The sequence below is a fragment of the Electrophorus electricus genome, chromosome 22 (genome assembly GCF_041902795.1).
Source record: "Electrophorus electricus isolate QZ-2024a chromosome 22, ASM4190279v1, whole genome shotgun sequence".
In the NCBI taxonomy this organism is placed as follows: domain Eukaryota; kingdom Metazoa; phylum Chordata; class Actinopteri; order Gymnotiformes; family Gymnotidae; genus Electrophorus; species Electrophorus electricus.
Genome location: NC_137518.1, coordinates 18717633 through 18735501, shown reverse-complemented (window position 1 = coordinate 18735501; position 17869 = coordinate 18717633). Strand labels below are relative to the sequence as shown.

General features: G+C 41.8%; 2 protein-coding genes across 6 annotated transcripts; both read right to left on the bottom strand.

The window, feature by feature from the left end:
* Positions 1-15: 15 nt before the first annotated feature.
* Positions 16-8852, bottom strand: eps8l3a (EPS8 signaling adaptor L3a). Its single transcript, XM_035520407.1, has 20 exons — positions 8783-8852; positions 7866-7929; positions 7606-7676; positions 5331-5395; positions 4868-5026; positions 4490-4642; positions 4247-4323; positions 4027-4148; positions 3591-3739; positions 2686-2791; positions 2506-2579; positions 2328-2402; positions 2092-2237; positions 1735-1870; positions 1385-1425; positions 1199-1295; positions 687-791; positions 485-570; positions 223-355; positions 16-116 (listed from the first exon to the last, which is right to left on the bottom strand). The coding sequence occupies exons 2-20, from the start codon at positions 7907-7909 to the stop codon at positions 87-89; spliced, it is 1869 nt and encodes a 622-aa protein (XP_035376300.1). The 5' UTR covers positions 7910-7929; positions 8783-8852; the 3' UTR covers positions 16-86.
* Positions 8853-12666: 3814 nt separating this feature from the next.
* Positions 12667-16729, bottom strand: irf6 (interferon regulatory factor 6). Of its 5 annotated transcripts, none has more exons than XM_027032369.3 (8): positions 16495-16729; positions 15854-16031; positions 15537-15732; positions 15341-15427; positions 15009-15239; positions 14408-14800; positions 14100-14218; positions 12667-13859 (listed from the first exon to the last, which is right to left on the bottom strand). In XM_027032369.3, the coding sequence occupies exons 2-8, from the start codon at positions 16025-16027 to the stop codon at positions 13629-13631; spliced, it is 1431 nt and encodes a 476-aa protein (XP_026888170.1). In that variant the 5' UTR covers positions 16028-16031; positions 16495-16729; the 3' UTR covers positions 12667-13628. The 5 variants fall into 5 exon arrangements, with proteins under 5 accessions (XP_026888170.1, XP_081561877.1, XP_081561878.1 ...); XM_081705751.1 differs by having other exon boundaries at positions 15009-15212; positions 16495-16728; XM_027032368.3 differs by having other exon boundaries at positions 12669-13859; positions 15341-15436; positions 16495-16727.
* Positions 16730-17869: the final 1140 nt, after the last annotated feature.

Below are 17869 nucleotides of genomic sequence, written 5' to 3'. Positions count from 1 at the left end.
GGAGGATGGTGGATGTGCATGCGTGCGTGTGTGTGTGTGTGTGTGCTCTTCTCCTGCTGTAGCCATTCTGTGCTCTTGCTGATCTCTCAAACCAGTGGCCTCACCTCTCTGGCCAGCTACAAACAAAACACACACACACAGAACAGTGAGCATAAGGTATGAGTAGGCTGTTGAGTGAGTGTGAACACCCTGAGTGGTGACTGTGTTTGAGGCACTGCTCACAGCAAGAGCTGATTTGACATTCTGCAGTTGGTAGTAAACTCGTCCTCCTTCTTCTGGACAGACAATCTTAAGCTCCTCCCGCGTCATCCCCAACAACATCGCTCCGCTGAGTCCCCCCAGACACCGCACCGTGCTAATGTGTGTACACGCAAAGAGGAGCATCACGCTGTTGATTTTGTTGTTTTTTACCTGCACTACGTATTCAAATTATGGAGATCTGTCATTTGACTTCACAGGCTCTTAGTGTGGTAGTGTTTCTCACATTTTAGTGAAGCCCTTCTGCTCCAGCCAAGCTTTAACCTCCTCGGGTTTGGACTTCCTATTCAGGGCAGGATTGCTTTGCACTTCCTGTGAATGGGGGAGTTACCAAATATAACTACAGTCAGATATATTTGTGTGCCAGAACTATGAATGCAATGTGTATGTGCAGTAGCACTGAATTCCCTGCAGAGGGAGTTGCACACCTGTCTCTCCTCAATGTCTGCGGACTTTAAGACATTGTTTGGGACATAACCTTCCTCACAGCGATCATTTCTCACCTTCCACCAGCGCTTTGACATATCCAGAAGCTGTAGATAATTACCACAATTAAATTCAGACAATTTAGCTCACAGGACTGGAAAATCTCTGCTTCATTTTTACAACACTCCATGTGTATATGTGTGTATGCATGTGGTGCTGTTTAGTGTTATGAATCTGGCAGCTCTGGTTGCACTTCAAAATGTTACTAATATGTTTATACAATATGTTGGTGTTTTAATGAGGATGTTTTGGTATAAATATCTTCAACTGAATGTTAGAATGACAATGTGGATATGCAAGTCTGTTGATAGGTTGAGTGTTATAGATTAAAAAGTGGAAAGTGTGTTAGTTTGAGTGCTTGTGTGTGGGGGGGGTTGTTAGTTTGAGTGCTTGTGTGTGTTGGGCGGGGGGGGGGGGGGTTTGTTAGTTTGAGTGTGAGGTTGGCTGAGCTCACCTCTACCTCTTCTCCTTTCATTACACTCAGTTCTCGATCATTCCGCCCTCTAAAGTCACATGACACATACATGCAGCTGGGCAGCATCTCTTCAGAACTGCAACACACACACAGTGTTATCCTTAGCCTGTCAGTGTTAGACTTGGACAGATAGGAAAGTGATCCTCAGCACTGGAACAGTCCTACCTTTTCTGTGGAGAGGATTTGGTGTTCTGAGATTTGGTGTTCTGAGAAGTAGAGACATTAAAACACTTGAAATTAGTTTAAACAATTTCATTTACTGTAATTTAAATAATGCTTGTAAATTACTAAACTTACATAAATGCTACTTACCCCATCAGTTAGATGTATATTTTATGTATATTTTAATGACTATTCTAAATGGTATATGAAATCTAAAGTAATCGTTAAGAAAATCTGTCTGTGCATATACCTATATATGTGTGTACATTTGTGCTTGTACATGTTCAGTGTGTTTGTTTATGTATGTTTTGTGTATGCGAGAAACAGATTCCTGCTTGTGTATGTGTGTTTACCCATGATATTAACTGCTGGCTTTCCTGATGGATCACATGTTTTTTGTTGGTGTGTGTGACTTGTGGTGGCTCCCAGCCATCGTTAAACACAGGAGTGAAAGTCGGGATATCATTGTCATCCTCAGGCCATTTTGTACTGAAACAGGTAAAAAGCCCGTTAAACAGTATCTGGTGATATGACTCCTAGGTACGTAACTTACAACATATTAATTACTGTAGCACATGTTGATTCTGTCATTTAGTGTCTCTGGGTCTTATAGCGGATATAGCACCCCTGACCTGGGAATTGCTATGGCCGTAATGGGCTGAATAGAACCTTACACCCTTGTCTGTCTATGATTATGTAGAATGTGTTACCTGGGGATGTTCCAGGCATCTCCCAGAGACTGCCACAGCTGATCCTCCTCAGGCGAGGCCTCCTCACCCAGGAAGCGCACGCACTCTGGCTCCAGAAGTGGCGCTACTACAGACGGGGGGAGATCATCCGCACACTGACCCACCACCTGCCGCATGGACAGGCTATCGCTTGAGCGCAACTCGCAATGTGGGCGTATTGGTGTGTTTGATCACTGCTGATTCTACTGTTTCCTTACCAGATCCAACATGGAGAAGAGACAGTGGGCCAGATCTGCAGCACTGGGGTTGTTAATTTGACCATTAAGCTGCCCCTGGGGCAGAGGCCGGGAGGTGGAGAGAGTAGCAGCTTCTTTTAGCAGGAGTAAAAGACTTTTGGCTAAACTCACTAAGTGTAAAATGGAGGCTAGTACACACCAGAAGGTTGAAGGCCATTTTGATTTTCTGCAGGCAGACTGTAAACAACTCCTTTGAGGGCAACCCTTTCAAAGCTTCCACACAAACAGAAAGGACAAAACATACTATTTACATAGCACCCGTTAACACAACACAATAAAGATCAACATTACTATATTAGTTTGGTGGTAATCGCTTCACCTTTCTGCTTTTTCTTCTTTTTTTTCTTCTTGTCCGCTCTCGGCACCACAGCTAGCACAGTATCCACAAAGTCTTTGATATCATTAATCAGGTGGTTCAGAATATCCTACAGGAAAGCACATCACACTACAAAGACTTCATCGTTACCATTTCCCCTAAAAATCTCCCCACCAACCATCTGTCCAAAATCCTTTTTTTCTTTTTGTGAATGTTGTATTAAAATGTAGTTAATTGCTAGATTCCATTATCTATGGATGGCTTGCCTATTGCACAAGCAGCCCAGGAAAATGCAAACCACTTCCTGCCTCTATGGCACATATGGCTAATTCCTGCCTCCTCTACAGCACATAAAGCCAATGCCTACATACATCTTTACGAACTGGTTTCGCAATGTTATAGCATCGTAGAATGTGCTTGAGAAAAGCACCAGCTCTCTGACTATGCCCAGGGAGCATGACAGCTTGCATAATCATTATTTACATTATCATCAACTTGTTCTATCTAAGAGCATAGCCAAATATTGTGAATATAATTAATAAAAGTGTAATATAAATGTAATTATTATGGGAGAAATTAATCTGAGTGTGACTACCTAGTGACCTAACATGCCCAGGTTATGATGTGTTTAGACTATGACATCGTGCCTTTGAGCTCTATGCAGCTTTAGTAATCAGACATGCCACATCTTTTGCCAGGTCTCAGTTCACTCACGGTGTTGTCAACCATAAGACACAAATATGATCAGTTTTAAGCACTGGATGCTTTGGGTCACTTTAAAAAGGCATGTATAACTGGCCTTAAATTCTAAAGTCTTTAAAAATTATAATGTCACTAAATGCCTCCATTTAGTTTATATTTCTGAGGTAGGGTTAGGACATCTGTGGAAAGTGATACAGGACACTCACTACATTTCTGTCATGCTCTGTATAGGGGGGTGGGTGATGGGTAGGGCATGTGGGCATGTTCTCTGTAGCAGGGGGCTGGGTTGGTGACTGAGCACTGGAGTAGACAGGCTTATGCCTGGTTTTAGGTGAGACTGGACTTGGACTCTCATCTGAAAATAGATACTCCAGATTTTTAAATTCATTTCCAAAAGAACATAATGTTAAGAAATACAATATTTATAGCAAAAACAAATAAAAGAGATGTTTCTCTCTTTTGCTGTACATGTGTTTTTGTAGCATTGTGATTAAATGAAGAAGCTTGGCTAAACATGCTAATATGGCTAACAGTGACTAGAATTTAGTAGCCACCAATTAGCATGCTGTCATTTGCACATTCGCTTTTAGTGACCGTATTTTTGACTAATCTTTCCCTTTAATTTCTCAGCTGTTACCTTACCATAGTCTGGAACATTCCACTCCTCTTTGGGGGGTCCTGAGGGAGTCCGTTCTTTCCTCTCTGGACAGAGGGGGGTGTGTGTGTTTCTGTCGTTGTTAATCGTCAGGGCCCCAAGTTGTCCGCTTCCAACAGGAAATAAATGAAACTTTTTTTCCCCCCCTTACCAGTGCAGCAAGAAAGAGAAACCTGAACTCATAGCCTTTAGCTTTTAGCTTCTTACCTCTTATTATTCCTGTCTCTGGCCTCAGTGGCCCTGTTTAGCAAAACCTGTTCAAGATTTTGCTTGATATAATCTGCCTGAAAAAGAAAGCAACCTGAATACCTTCTGGAGCTTGACTGAGTGGGTGAGATGGACTGGTTTCAGATGGGGGTTGTTTAGGATGGATAATATCAGCACTATGTTGATGTCAGTAGAAAAGAACATCTAGCCCAGAGTTTCTCTGTGTGCAGTCCTGCTTCTTACCCTCAGAGAGTCACACTGGAACATGAAGACTTTGGTGGCCCCACATCCATGTGGCTCCTGCACTGACACGGTTAGCAGGGAGTTGTACACACAGCTGTCCAACATTGCCTTCACCTCTAACAAACTGCTGAGAGCCAGAGACTCCAGCTCCTCCTGGACAGATACAGAAGGGAGGGGAGGGATAGCAGGGAGGATTATAGGAAAAGATGAAAGAGAATCATCAAAGATGAAATGCAGCATTAGTTTCCCTAGAACATTACCCCTACTCTTTTACCCTTAGAACAGTACCTGTTTTAGTGCTGTCCTAAAACACCGCTGTTACCTTTTCCCATCTATCGTGACACACCACCTCCCTAACCCTACTGTAAGATCTGTCACCTTGGTCTCGATGTCGGTGAGGAGCAGGTTTCCATCATGCACCTCCAACAGCATGTCCTGCCCCCACACATGCCCCATTGCCTCCAGCAACTTCAGTCTCTCCACACACTCCTCCACCCCTCTCATCTGCACCTCATCCAACTCACAAGTGAGTAGGTGCTGAAAGATGCACGCACACACACAAATTGATGCTTACTGTACAGGCCTCTAGTCTGAATTACATCTCATGGAAAATACAGAGCAGAACAGTCTTAGTATTAGCATTTTGTGTGTTTTGTAGAAATTAGCAGAGATAATGTTACCAATGCATGTTAATGCTGGCAGACATAATGCTAGCCTTGCATATTATGAACATCATCATAATTCATGTTAACATTAGCACTGCAGGTAAACATTAGTACTAAAGGGTAATATTAGGACTGCAAAATAAGGATAACTTTGGGTGCCAGTGGTATAGTATTACCTCCACTCTGTACTGGAACTTGCACAGCTGTTTGTTAATGGACTCCGCATATTCTTTCCGGCGCACTGTTAAGTTGAGACACACAAGAGTGAAGGAAAGGCTGCCATCGGGCCGGGGGGGGGGGGGGGGGGGGGGGGGTATAAGAACATTAACATGTTTAATGTTTATTTAATTTTGCTGTTCCATAACACATTTAATGCAATAACAAGCAGTAGTTGGATGTGTCAGATGTGACTGGTTCTTCAAAATGTGTTGGATGATTCTGTGGAAAAGTTTAGCCTAGCATACCAGTGGTTTCTTTGGAAGTAGCACATTTGCAGCTATTTGTACTTTTAGTGAGCAAAAGTTGAAATAAAATTGACCAGAAATTGTTTTTTTGCATACAATTATGAGTTTTTTCTACAAATACTGCTTCGTGAAGGCTTCTCTGCATAGTTGGCCATAGTTGGCCATACAAAATGCAGCAGCCGGAGTTCTGGTCCCCAGTAGAAAATCTGCACACATCACTCCCATTCTTAAACAGTTACACTGGCTACCCATAGTCAAACATGTTCAATTTAATATTTTCCTTCTAACTTTTAAAGCACTTCATGGCCTTGTGCCCTCATATATTGCAGATTTTCTCCATCCGTTTGTTCCATCATGTATGTTAAGGTCATGTGACTCAGGCTTCTTTACTGTCCCTAGGTACAGGTGCTCTAATATGGGAGGCAGGACATTTAGTGCTGCAGCACCTACTGTGCATAATTCCCTTCCTACATCCATTCATTCCTGCTCCTCTCTTTCCACCTTCAATTCTGGAATGCTTGAGGCTTTATAACAGGACTTAACTCAGTGGAGCTCTTTGTTCCATCATGCACGTTAAGGTCATGTGACTCATGTGACACTGTCCCTAAGTGGAAGATAACCCCAGGGGCCAAATTCAGGCCAATAGCAAGGTTCACCATCAAGTGTTGGATTTACCAAAGAGATTCCCTGTCCCCTGCTGCTGTTCAGCATAGACCTAAACCCCCCAGTGCAATCATTGCCAAGAGTGGCGCCACCATCGGCCACCTCCTCTACATGAATAACATCAAGCTGTATGCCAGAAGTAAACACGACATCCACTCACTAATCCATCTCAACAGGATATACAGCAACGATATCGGAATGTCATTCGGACTGGATAAGTGTGGTTAGATGGTTAGAAGGGGATGTAAGTTGGCTAGAACAGAGGGGATCGCACTACCACAAGGTAGCATAACAGATGGTGAGGGCTGCAAGAAGTACCTTGGAATCCCAAAGACAAATGGGAGGGAGGGAGGGAGGGAGGGGGAGAGAGAGAAACGGGACGTTTCGGACAAGCGTCCTTCATCAGCTACGCAAGAAAAGCGCTTCCGAATGTATAATTCCTAAACTGCGTATATTATATGTTCTTTTAAAATTCATCGTTACTTGAGAAAAATACGACATTGCTGTCGCTCGCTTAAATGTGGTCGTGTAGACGCGGCTTCCTGGTGGAGGATGGTTCTCCCCAACAAATCAGTAAAATAATTTAAATATACATTTTCCACACATCCCTGCAACTGTTTAAACCTATTATATATACAATTTATTCCTAAAAATGACTGGATGGTTTTTTTTTTAGGTTAATAGATATTGATAAGTGCTAGAACTACATTTCACAAACGTGACGTACATTCATGAACGCGGTACAAAATCAGAAAACACTTAATTCAAAATGACGTGCGCTAGCTGCACTGCAAACAACACAAAGGACACTGGGCTCCTGCGAGAACTAGTAAAAAGTTGGCCTAAGTTATGTTTGCGATTACTATGGTTGTATTATTAGTAGGCTATATGATACAGTATGAACAACTGATCTTTTCATGCTCCGCATTCTTGTGTATTTAATGTTGCTACATTGTTCATAACTCAGCCTAAAAGAACCCTGATAAAACAACCGCTTAACATAACGCATTTTCTCTCTACATTGTGAGTTACTAGTTTCCTGAAATTGCATGCATTTTCCGAATTTGCACCGAGTTTTCAAAATGTAGCGTACCTATCGTGATTTTCAATCATTTGTTTAACCTGAGTTTGTATAACGTTCAATTTGCGTCGCGTTTCTAAAGTGTAGTGCTTGTGCTGTCATTTCGATGAACATGCTTCGTGTTAATGCAAAGCATTCCTTCATTGGATCTTCGCGGCAACCGTACACCATTACTTCACTGTGGTCTCACTGCAGGGAACGTCATCACTGATGTGTGAAGGAGAGGAGAAGGTCAGCACTCACTGTAGATGGATTTGGTACTGGGTCTGTAGCGGTCCGAACCCTGGGAGGAGGTTTCATCCGGTGAATAGGCACTGAGAAAAAGAAACCACCCGCACACAGCATTACACACACCAAATCTTCACAAATAAAAGTAATAACATGCAAAAAGCCCTGCTGCTTTAAAACCCCCAACTGTGGCTTTTGAGTTAGAAAGAAGTCATTCACGCTGTTTCTGATTAATCAGTATGACCACTGTGTGTCAGAGAAAAGGCAGCTCTTACCTGGACTGCAGAGAGTCCACAAATGGACTGCTACTCCTGTACATCTTTACCAGAGTTCACCACCCTGCACACATACACACACTGTACAATTATGAGCACAGACTGCAGTTTCTTAAAGCCCTCTAAAGCATATGCTGTGAGTTTTCAGAATAAGTCACTGGGGCTGGATGTTTGCATTAATTATTGATTTTAAAAATATCCATCGACAGTAACTTATTTATACCCATAACTATCAATAAGCTCATCTTCAGACAAAATGTCTGAACAAAGACATGTAATTTAAATTTTGCAATCTATATATCTGCCATTTTTGATTGTATGGAATGTTATTGATACATTCTCCTGCCAACGAGCGGTTACTCTGGCTCTCTACACTTTATGGTGCCATAAAGGACAATCTCACAGTTCAGATAAGACCACATAAGGCATAGGCAAATGGACATTGACCAAGGCCTACTAAGTGTCAATATATCGCTCACTCTGAATAGACACTCTCAAACAGATTTTACAATAAAATAATGTAGCCTACTACATAAATAATACTTCCATAAGATAGTGCTGAGGATACAACTGCTCATAGTGATGATCTAAGCTGTCACATTGATTCTTTCAAAGGACTCATATCTAATGCACTTTTATAATAAGACACAACACAGCAGTGTATAAAAAATGAAAAACAATTAAAATAGTTCTGTTTATAAAAATAAGCAGTTAAGCATTCCAGATTTAATATAATGCAGAATTCAAAATCTACAACCATGTAAAATCAGAAAACCCAGGTTACAGTTCTCTTCTGTTCTCATTTACGGCACTTGGCAACAATTTTATTTCATTCTGACATAAACTCACAAAATAATCATAACTATGAATAAGCCAAAGTTCCAAAATTCTGTAAAATCCTTCAGATTTGAGATTACCTATCATGCATTTAGTTGCAGCTGTTTTTGTGGGTTAGTTTTGCTTTCTTTCTCCCGGATGTGTCTCTTTCTCTGAAGAGCGTCTCCTCTCTGAGAGGATGAGAAACTCGGAAGAAAGCATTAACCTCTGTGTAAGCTGGAGGACAAAGTCCAGAACTGCCCTCGTGTCTATTCACACAGTGACGATGAGAAGAAGGTGGCTGCCAAGACAGGAATGGGTATGTATGTTGATGAGAAAGAGTCTGTTAAATATCCAAGAGACAGAGGTAAAGAGAATGTGTATGTGTGATTTTCAGAGTAGTATGTGGAATCATGGCTGCTGTCTGGCTGTGTTGCTCTGCTTTGACTCCTCTAACTTTAATCATTACCTCACTCAGGTGTACAAATCACATACCTCATGATTAACCAGGAGATCTCTGCCTTCTCTATCCAGCCACACTCACCATCTGCCCTGGTGGTATGATTTTGGTGTCAGACCATAAACCCAGTTCTGCAACAAGCTACTCAACCCCATTCCAATTTAGCCCTGTGGAATTGCTTAGAATCCCACTGTACTCACCTTCTTCAGTTTTAACTGTATTGTCTTCTTCAGTTGAATACACCAGCCCCTGTTAAAACTTACAGCTTCAGGCATTAGTGTTAGACTTTAACCCAATATTTGATCAAACATTTAAAAATCACTCAATTATATGAGTAATCTAGGAACATGGCTCTCTAGCACAGACAAACTGCAAACTTGTGGCCTCCGTGCAGTGATCAGTGATAGATTACTAAGTGATTTGTGCATTTATTCAGCCTCCTCCTCCCTTCTTCTCTCAGATATCAGGGAGCTTCTCCACTCTGCCTCTTTTACTGATTCCTGTCATTTCCACAGGTTCCTCCCAAACAGCACTCAGGTGTGATTTTAGTGGATCTAGTGGAGCCTTTAATTTCTGCCACATTCAGGAATTGCTGTCTGTAATAGATCTGTCATTTCATAAAGTATTTAATTAAACATTAAACATTAATTGAATTCATTTTTTTAGTTGCTTCAACTCTCAAAGGCCTTGCTCCTCAAAACTGTTCCTGTGTGCCTTGGAAACTTTAAATCACCATCGTTATGGGCTCGTCTAAAGCCTTTTATTTTCAGTTTCAGATTAATTTTTATACATTTTATAGCAAATTAAAGTTAACAGCAAAAGCAACTTTATTAATTATGTGTTACTAGTACACCATCTGGTGTCAACCAGTGGAGGTTAGGTTCCCCTTCTGAGAGTTCCTCTCAAGGTTTCTTCCTCTTGCTCTCAGGGAGTTTTTTCACCTTAGCATGCTCATTCGGGGCCTGGACCCAGATTCACTGTATATGTAATTTCTGTAAAGCTGATGTATTTTACCAGCTGCCTACCTAGTAGACCAACTGAGGAACTAAGAAGGGAGTGCCGGGCTGTGAAACCCCGGCAGATTCTAAATAGTGTCCATAACAGTTTCCTCTGTATAGTCCTTCTTTAAATGTTGTATGTGATACTCATATAAAGCTGTAAACTGAAAGACAACCATAACATTGTACGGCCTCACTGCATTGGTTACCTCAGGAACTTTGCAGTAAACACAGGTAACATGTATATTCATGAGAAAAAGTAATTTAATTGCAGTTTTGCCCACTGAGAGAACTGCAGCAGCATATGAGGACATACTGTCTTAGCATATTGTCTCTGATTACTATGAGCTGGCATAACTTTATACAGTTCTAAGTGGAGGTGCATAGGTAAGATATGGGGCCCCAGATAGTCTAGACAGTTGGTTAATTAGAAACAAGGTAGTGTCTCTTCCTGCAAAATGATGGAATTACAATGAAAAGACAACCTGCTTGAATGTGAATAGAACAGGGGAAAACACAGATTAACCTGATGGAGCTGCATGCTGACCACTGGCAGATCTACTGTACTATTCATGTGTTGTTCATCTTTTCAGTTCAAACCACATCTTTCTCTTTTTTGCATGCTGCTTTGGAGATGATGCTAACACTTGCCTAGATGTGCTCATTGGTGACAAAGCATCTAAGATGATGACAGAAAACATCCCAGTGCCACCAGTAGATTAACTGATGTTGCCAGATCCATCCAGCTGCTCCATCTACTCCAGCGGTTGAAGATACTGTTCTGCCACCCTTGCCCACTGGAGTAGCTGAGACTCCTCCATCGATACTGAAATGGCTACTTGGACTAAACAAAATGTAATAAAGCATGGATTGTTTATTTGCAGGGCTGGCCTAGAAGGATGAATTTCCTCTTGAATCTTGGTCTTCACAAGGTTTCTTCCTTAGTTCCCCCAGGGATTTTTTTCCTTGCTGATGGCTTGCTCATTAGGGATCTGGACATTTTACATTTGTAAAGCTGCTTTGTGACAAGTTGTGTTGTAAAAAGCACTATATAAATAAACGACTTGACAACCAAGCCCTTCCTGAACTCCAAGGTTGTGTTTGCTATTTCAAGAAAATAATTGTTTTAGCCAACTACTTCACAGTATCTGGAGCCTAACTAGATTAATTTATAGTACACAAATGTTAAGTACTTCCTCTCTTACCTTCCAAACAGGCTAAATTATATTGCTACCTCATCTAGGCTACGTTATCTTGCTGTTTCTTCAATGGCAGAAAATTGAATATTTTGAGTCCCTTTATCTCAATAATATTGTCTCATTTTTCTAGTAATGTTTGCCTGTGGAATTTTAGTAGAAACATCTGACAAAGTTGGTACATCAATGAAATGTAACTTCCAAGCAATACAATTTTATGATGGTCTCTAAAATGCAACTATGACAGCACCATATTTCTCCCACCTAGTTAAGGTGGAAATTGATTTTTAAAATGTCAGAGGCTGAACTTTGTGTAGCTGATTCATACTGAAGTAAAGTCAGTTTACTGTTATCGAATATGTTGAAGGTCAGTAAAATGTATGACAAATCAGGATGTATCTGTAGACAACTGAGTTCAATTTTAAAAGTTTTAATTTTGAATAAAATTCGTGGGTTTTTTTCTTTCAGAACTACCCATCTACTACCGGAGCTAGGCATGAAGGTTATGATGTGAATATTCCATTACCAGTAGTCACCAGTAGTGGGAGCTGTTATTTTTGGAGTAAATTAGCAATAAAACGTCCTTATGAATCTTCTGTTTTAGCATGTTCCCTTGGATGCTGGAAATGGGAGTGGAGTAGATTGTCTGCAGAGATTACACAGGAAGCCAGTGCCAATTCTGCCAATCTACTCCTGCTCTTGGCCTGGCAATGAAAGATCTGTAGTACCCACTAATACCCATCACTGTGCTGTATGTACAGCCCAACAGAGCTACTGACCAGACTGCTCACATCATGTGATATTCTCATCATTTAAAAAACTCAAACCTAGACCTCTGAGAGCAGGCAGTGTGTTTCTGCCTGGTAAGACACATGCTGCAGGTGAAGACACTACTCAGTCAGCAGTCAAGTCTTTATCTGTCCCTGATAGAATTTGGCCACCTTCATCAGAAATTCTCACAATGTAAAATTTACCTAAAATTACTTTGTAATTTGCCTCTTTAATAAACATTTACTTATGTTTCTGACTTTATAATGATGTGAAACCAGAAACATCTACTGAATCAAACAGAAGAGAAATACATCCATTACAGTGCTGATAGGTTAATGGACTGTTTTAACACCAAATCCTGCTGGAAATTGAAAGGACTGACTGGAACCACCAACTGTTAAGGCCATAGCAGATTTGTTAGAGTGTATACACTACACAGGATAAAAAGAAGAGACACTCATTACTGCACCTACTTGAGTTGAGCACATTTGACAAAAACCATTCTATTCAACAGAAGCACTAATTTTTAATAAGATTATTCTGTAAAGTTAAAAACATGCATCCATATAATTTTATATAAAGATATGTAAGCATAAGCAATAGGCTGATATAATCAGATATTGTGGTATAGACTGGAACAAATGAAAGTTTAGCTTTGTTTTTATTATTTTATAAAAGCAAAAAAAAAACAAATCACATGTAACTATGACATAACAGGATTACAAAAGCTGTATGGTTTCAAGGTTATGAAATAACAGTACTCTTTAAACTACAGTATACCAAGCATCTACAGGTAATTTTTCAAAATAAGTCTAAAGTTAAACAATTACAACAGTGCTCAAAAGACAGCAAAACTACAGTAAAATGTAACTGATCTGCACTTTAGAGATCTAAATATATTTTATATATACACACACAATTGCATACTGCAGTCTAACCCAGCACTCATATCTACCATGTAAATAAAATAGAATTTACAATCAAATCACACTCTACTAGAGATCCTTTTTAAGAACCTTAGGATGTGGACTCTAGAATGAGGATAAACCTCAGACCTGCCTTGGCCTGGTTCGGTATTAATGCTGCACCATGGGCCCTGTGTTGTGTGTGTTCGTGAATCATTGACACTTTACAAACTGTAGTATGACAGACTTTGACCCCCTGTCCCAGTGCTGCAGCCTTAAAAGCAAGCAAGCCATTGTATAACTGCACCACAAACACACTGCTACATGCTGCACACAGTATGTTTCCTTTAAACCACCCACCCACACACAGGCAACATGTACATGTACACACACACACACACACACACACACACACACACACACACACACACCCCAAAGAACCTCTTGGGTGAAGCAAGTGTGTATTTGTGTTTGAGTGTGGGACAAAAGGAAGGTTTACCTGTGTGTGTGTGTGTGTGTGTGTGTGTGTGTGTTTGTTGTTCTGTTATGCATGTAGGACTGGGATATGATGGGTCTGTCTGTGTGTGTCTCTCTGTGTGTGTGTGTGTGTGTTAGTGCTACTGTGCATGCAGGGCGGGGGGCAAATGAACGTTTGCTCCAGGAGGTATCGGCCAGGCGTCATGTCCCTGGTGTGTTTGTAGGAGGTGGTAAAGCTGCTTAAGCTGGGTGACAATGTTGTCTTTAATATCAGGGACAGAGATCTGCAGGCGCACACTACCACTGTCAAAAGAACGCGTACCGTCACCTGAAAACATCTCACTAATGATCCGGGCCACTACTGGGATCACCTACACATGCAAAGAGAAATACATTATTATTATGATCATCTTTACTTTGACTCATTACAATCACATGCAAATTAATACACCTGTTGACATTAAATGTACATTACGATAATATACAAATGCAAAGAAAGCTCAATATATTAGCATCAATACCATCTTATTATCACCAATAATAGTTTCACTTGTGTGTGGATAAAGGGTAATGATGCTTTTTGTCTGTATGCATGCATGCATTAAACTTACTTGTACCATGATAAGTTTCCTCTCCCTGGACCGTCCATCTGGCCACTCCTCCCCGAAACACAGGTGAATATCAAACTGAGGCAGGACAGGAGACTGACCCCGGTGGTGCGCTATCACACCTACACACACACACGCATGTCTACCACACTACATATGTACTCAGCACTCAGGGTAAAAAACATGAATAACTGCAGTGTGTGTTTATAAATGTTTATATGCTCAATATACAACATACAGACAGTATGTTCTCATCTGCTAACTTGTAGGAGTTCAGCCTATCTAAACCAGTTCAGGATGAGGGCACTGACCGCTGAGGAAAGTCTCCAAGCAGAAGAGTTTGACTTTGCGTTGGCGTTCGATGACATTCGGGGCATTGGGGTTTGGGGCGCAAGGCCCAGACCAGTACACCTTACACTGGCACAGTCTGATGGCGTAGATATCATGTCCGCTAACCTCCAGGATCAGGCCACGGTCCATGACATCTAGCAGGCGGTTGGTGAAGATGCGCTGCTTATCATTACTGATGTGCTCAGTGGAAGGAAAGCGCAGCTGCTCCAGGCTGACTGGACCAAACAGCTCCTCCTGGTTCACCATGGGGCCCAGGTCTCCATAGAAGAGCCGACACCCCTGCGGGTTACTCACAGTAACAGCAGGACACACCTCCTTCCCACGGTAGTAAAACTGCACCTCCAGATCAGTCACTGAGATACACACATTTGCACACACAGACACATAAAAGATGCTATTAAATGCAGCCTCTGCCTCTGGGTGTCTAGTTAAGACACCAATATTTTTATGGTTTTACATGTTCAGAAAAGGCATGTGTACATATGCATATGAGTGTGAATGTGAGTGGGAGTGCATCTATGTGAGTATGAGACATATGTATATGTTAGGAGGCTCATTCACTGGGCAGAGAACTGATCCAGGTCTCTGGTGTGGTGACAAGCACATCTGATATGGGCTGTGTCTCCAGGCTGGCAGGGGGCTGGATGTCCATGGGTGGAGGGGTCATCTCCACATCCAGCGGCTCCTTCTTAGGCCACACCTCGGGGGCAGATGGAGGGCAGCTGGGGGGTTGCATAGGGGAAACAGAGCCAGGGGGGGTCCACACTGGAGCCGCCAGCGGAGAATTGCTTACTGTTACAAACATACCCACAAACACAGAATATAGTGTAGAAAGTTCCAAAAGGGATTCGGGTGTATTTAAGTGTGTGTGTGTGTGAGAGAGAGACACTAACCTGGAGGGTGGTAGGGAGGTGGTGGAGGTTCTGGTGTATCAGGAACATCATCCTCCTCACCGTCAGAGTCATAGCCAGGAGCAGAGCCTGTGGAGCCTCGAAGAGAGACAGGGACAAACATGAGTACTACCCATCATTTGCACACAATGCTGAGTTTGTGCATGTATACGTGCACATACGCGCATGTGTGTAGTACCGGGGTTACTAATGGGTGGGGGGATGTCGCACACGTCATAGATCTTCAGTGGGTTCATGGGCACCTCCTTGGTCCCGTCATAGATGAGATTGAACTCACGACTCTTATTGAGAGCACAGCGGAGCTGAGCTTTCCACTTGGCTGGGTCAGGCTCATCCACCCCCTCCTGGAACTTCCCTGTTTCTACAGCCCAAGCCTGAGACACACATACACACACACACACACATTCACTCAAAGTCCATGTGATTTTAGCCCCTGCCAGACAGATGTCTTTGCACTTGTGGATGATGTGTGGTTGCCATAGCAACAGGACTCACCTTGAAGATTGTGTTCTCCTCATCCTGCTGTGGTGTGTGTCGTGTAGCATGTTTCCACGGGATCTGGAAACGCTTGGCCTCACGGTCAAGCCACACCAGACCTGGAAATGTTCCGTTATCCACCTGAGCCACCAGCCACGGCTTCAGCCGCACACGTCGTGGGTGTCCCGACATTTCACTGGAGGGGCAGAGAGCAAGAGAGAAAAAGATGTAAAAAGAAATGGAGAAATATAAAAAGAGACTGTGTGAAAATGCGATAAGTGTGTTATGTGTACGGGCCCGATCAGTGTAGAAAATCACACGGTCATTAAATTAAATCCCAAATCAACTTTTTTTAAAGGCTGCGATTATGCTGCATTACCAAGGAGTAAACATTTCCATTGCATGTACATTTTACTTACAAGAAAAACGTCGCAAATTATGGCTGAGAAATAAAAGCGAACGACACTGTAGGACAAACAAGACTGTTTTTGTCAAACGTATGGCGTCGCGTCACCGAAACCTAAGCGCTGCGGATCGAACACAATTTAAGACGTTGAAATCACCAAATAAATGGGTTTAATATCTTTAAAAGCATATTTCGGTTTGCTCGCAAACAAACAATTTATAACCACAGAACGCTGCGGCTGCACCAAACTTACCTGCTCTACCCAGCTGACCAGGAAGCAGTGACAATGTTTTTACCGGGAAAATGTTACAGTTGGCTTTATCGAAAAATGAAATACACCTTTGTCTGCGATTTTGGATTTTTGTGAGATTAACAGAATGGAAAAACAAGAACACAACTTCGTAGTGGAGAAGTAGTTAGAATATCCGCCTTCAACCTCTAATCATTGTTTGTCGCCTTCCCGAAACTCAGGTGGGCAACACCGATGACGACACATGCGTTTCATTTCGTCACAGGCACACCTTTACCGAATTCGTGTGCCGGGAAATAATTCTGCGGCTAAATCATTGTAGATTCATCCTTGAGCTAATTTTGTTCTGTAATAATCCTGTTTCGCGAAAGATCTTAGAACACTCAACATGTAGCCTATAAAGGAAAATTAAGAAAAGCTTGTCACCTAGCTCTGTATCTTAAAATAGTCTAATATGCTTTCGCCCGGACAAAAATGGATAGTACTATGCTTTGTTTTACATTGTTTTTTTCATAAACGAACGACACTGGATAAGAGTAGTTATTAGTTACCAAGCCCTAAGGTCGTCCACATGAGGTTGCACAAGCCAAAAAGTTGTTTTTAATCGATTGTGTCGCCACGCCCTTGAGCCATCTTGGGCGAGCGTGCGCAGGGCCGTCGCAGCAAATAGTGAATATTTTATTTATACAGTTGTCTTATGCCGAAAACAGATTCTAAATATCAGTGCATAAGCATTGACTTTAACACTAATGTCACTAAGACAACTTAAATATTATTTCTGAAAGTACAGTATTTATGATCTAAAAAGCATTATTTAAAAATCATATAATTCCATAATTGAATCTATAAATTCCCACTCTCAAATGCAGTCAGTTACACATTTTTTTCTTTCTTGTCGTGTAGTATTTGTAGCCTTAGTAGAGTCTACAGCTACAGAGTCTACAGTCTATAGAGGCAGAGTTATGTCTCTGTGCTGCATTTTGTAAACATCCTGAAAAGTGAGAAGAAAATGAAAGAAATTGCATCAGTTCTCATAGCCTGAGTACTTTCATTTCAGTGGGAGGTTGGGTGTACTGGCTAAATAGCCTGATCTGATGGTGTGGAGCTCATTTTAGGTTTACAGGCAGTGAAGGAGTACAGATTGGGTGGGGTGTACAGATCTTTAACTTGTGTGGTATGTATAACTCATGTGTAGGTTAATCCTCTGAAGGCTCAGAGCTGGTGGATGGATTTCAAGGGGGAGGGTTCATCTCTCCATGGTTTTTGTTGAAAACCTGGGGGAGGTCTAAACACTCTGAGTGTCACTAACAGCATGTGGTCATCCGGAATTCCTGAAATCCCTTTATTAACTTCTCCAGAGAGAGCTTACCTGCATGCA

Bases quoted from the DNA above. Each gene is read 5' to 3' on its own strand.
- irf6 (XM_027032368.3), bottom strand. From the start codon at position 16,027: ATGTCGGGACACCCACGACGTGTGCGGCTGAAGCCGTGGCTGGTGGCT. The intron at 14,801-15,008 runs GTGAATGAGCCT...TGTGTATCTCAG, and splicing joins CTGGATCAGTTCTCTGCCCA to TGACTGATCTGGAGGTGCAG. The intron at 14,219-14,407 runs GTCAGTGCCCTC...GTGTGTGTGTAG, and splicing joins CTTGGAGACTTTCCTCAGCG to GTGTGATAGCGCACCACCGG.
- eps8l3a (XM_035520407.1), bottom strand. From the start codon at position 7,909: ATGTACAGGAGTAGCAGTCCATTTGTGGACTCTCTGCAGTCCAG. The intron at 1,426-1,734 runs GTAAACACACAT...TCTACTTCTCAG, and splicing joins GCCAGCAGTTAATATCATGG to AACACCAAATCTCAGAACAC. The intron at 792-1,198 runs GTGAGCTCAGCC...AATTATCTACAG, and splicing joins TGAAAGGAGAAGAGGTAGAG to CTTCTGGATATGTCAAAGCG.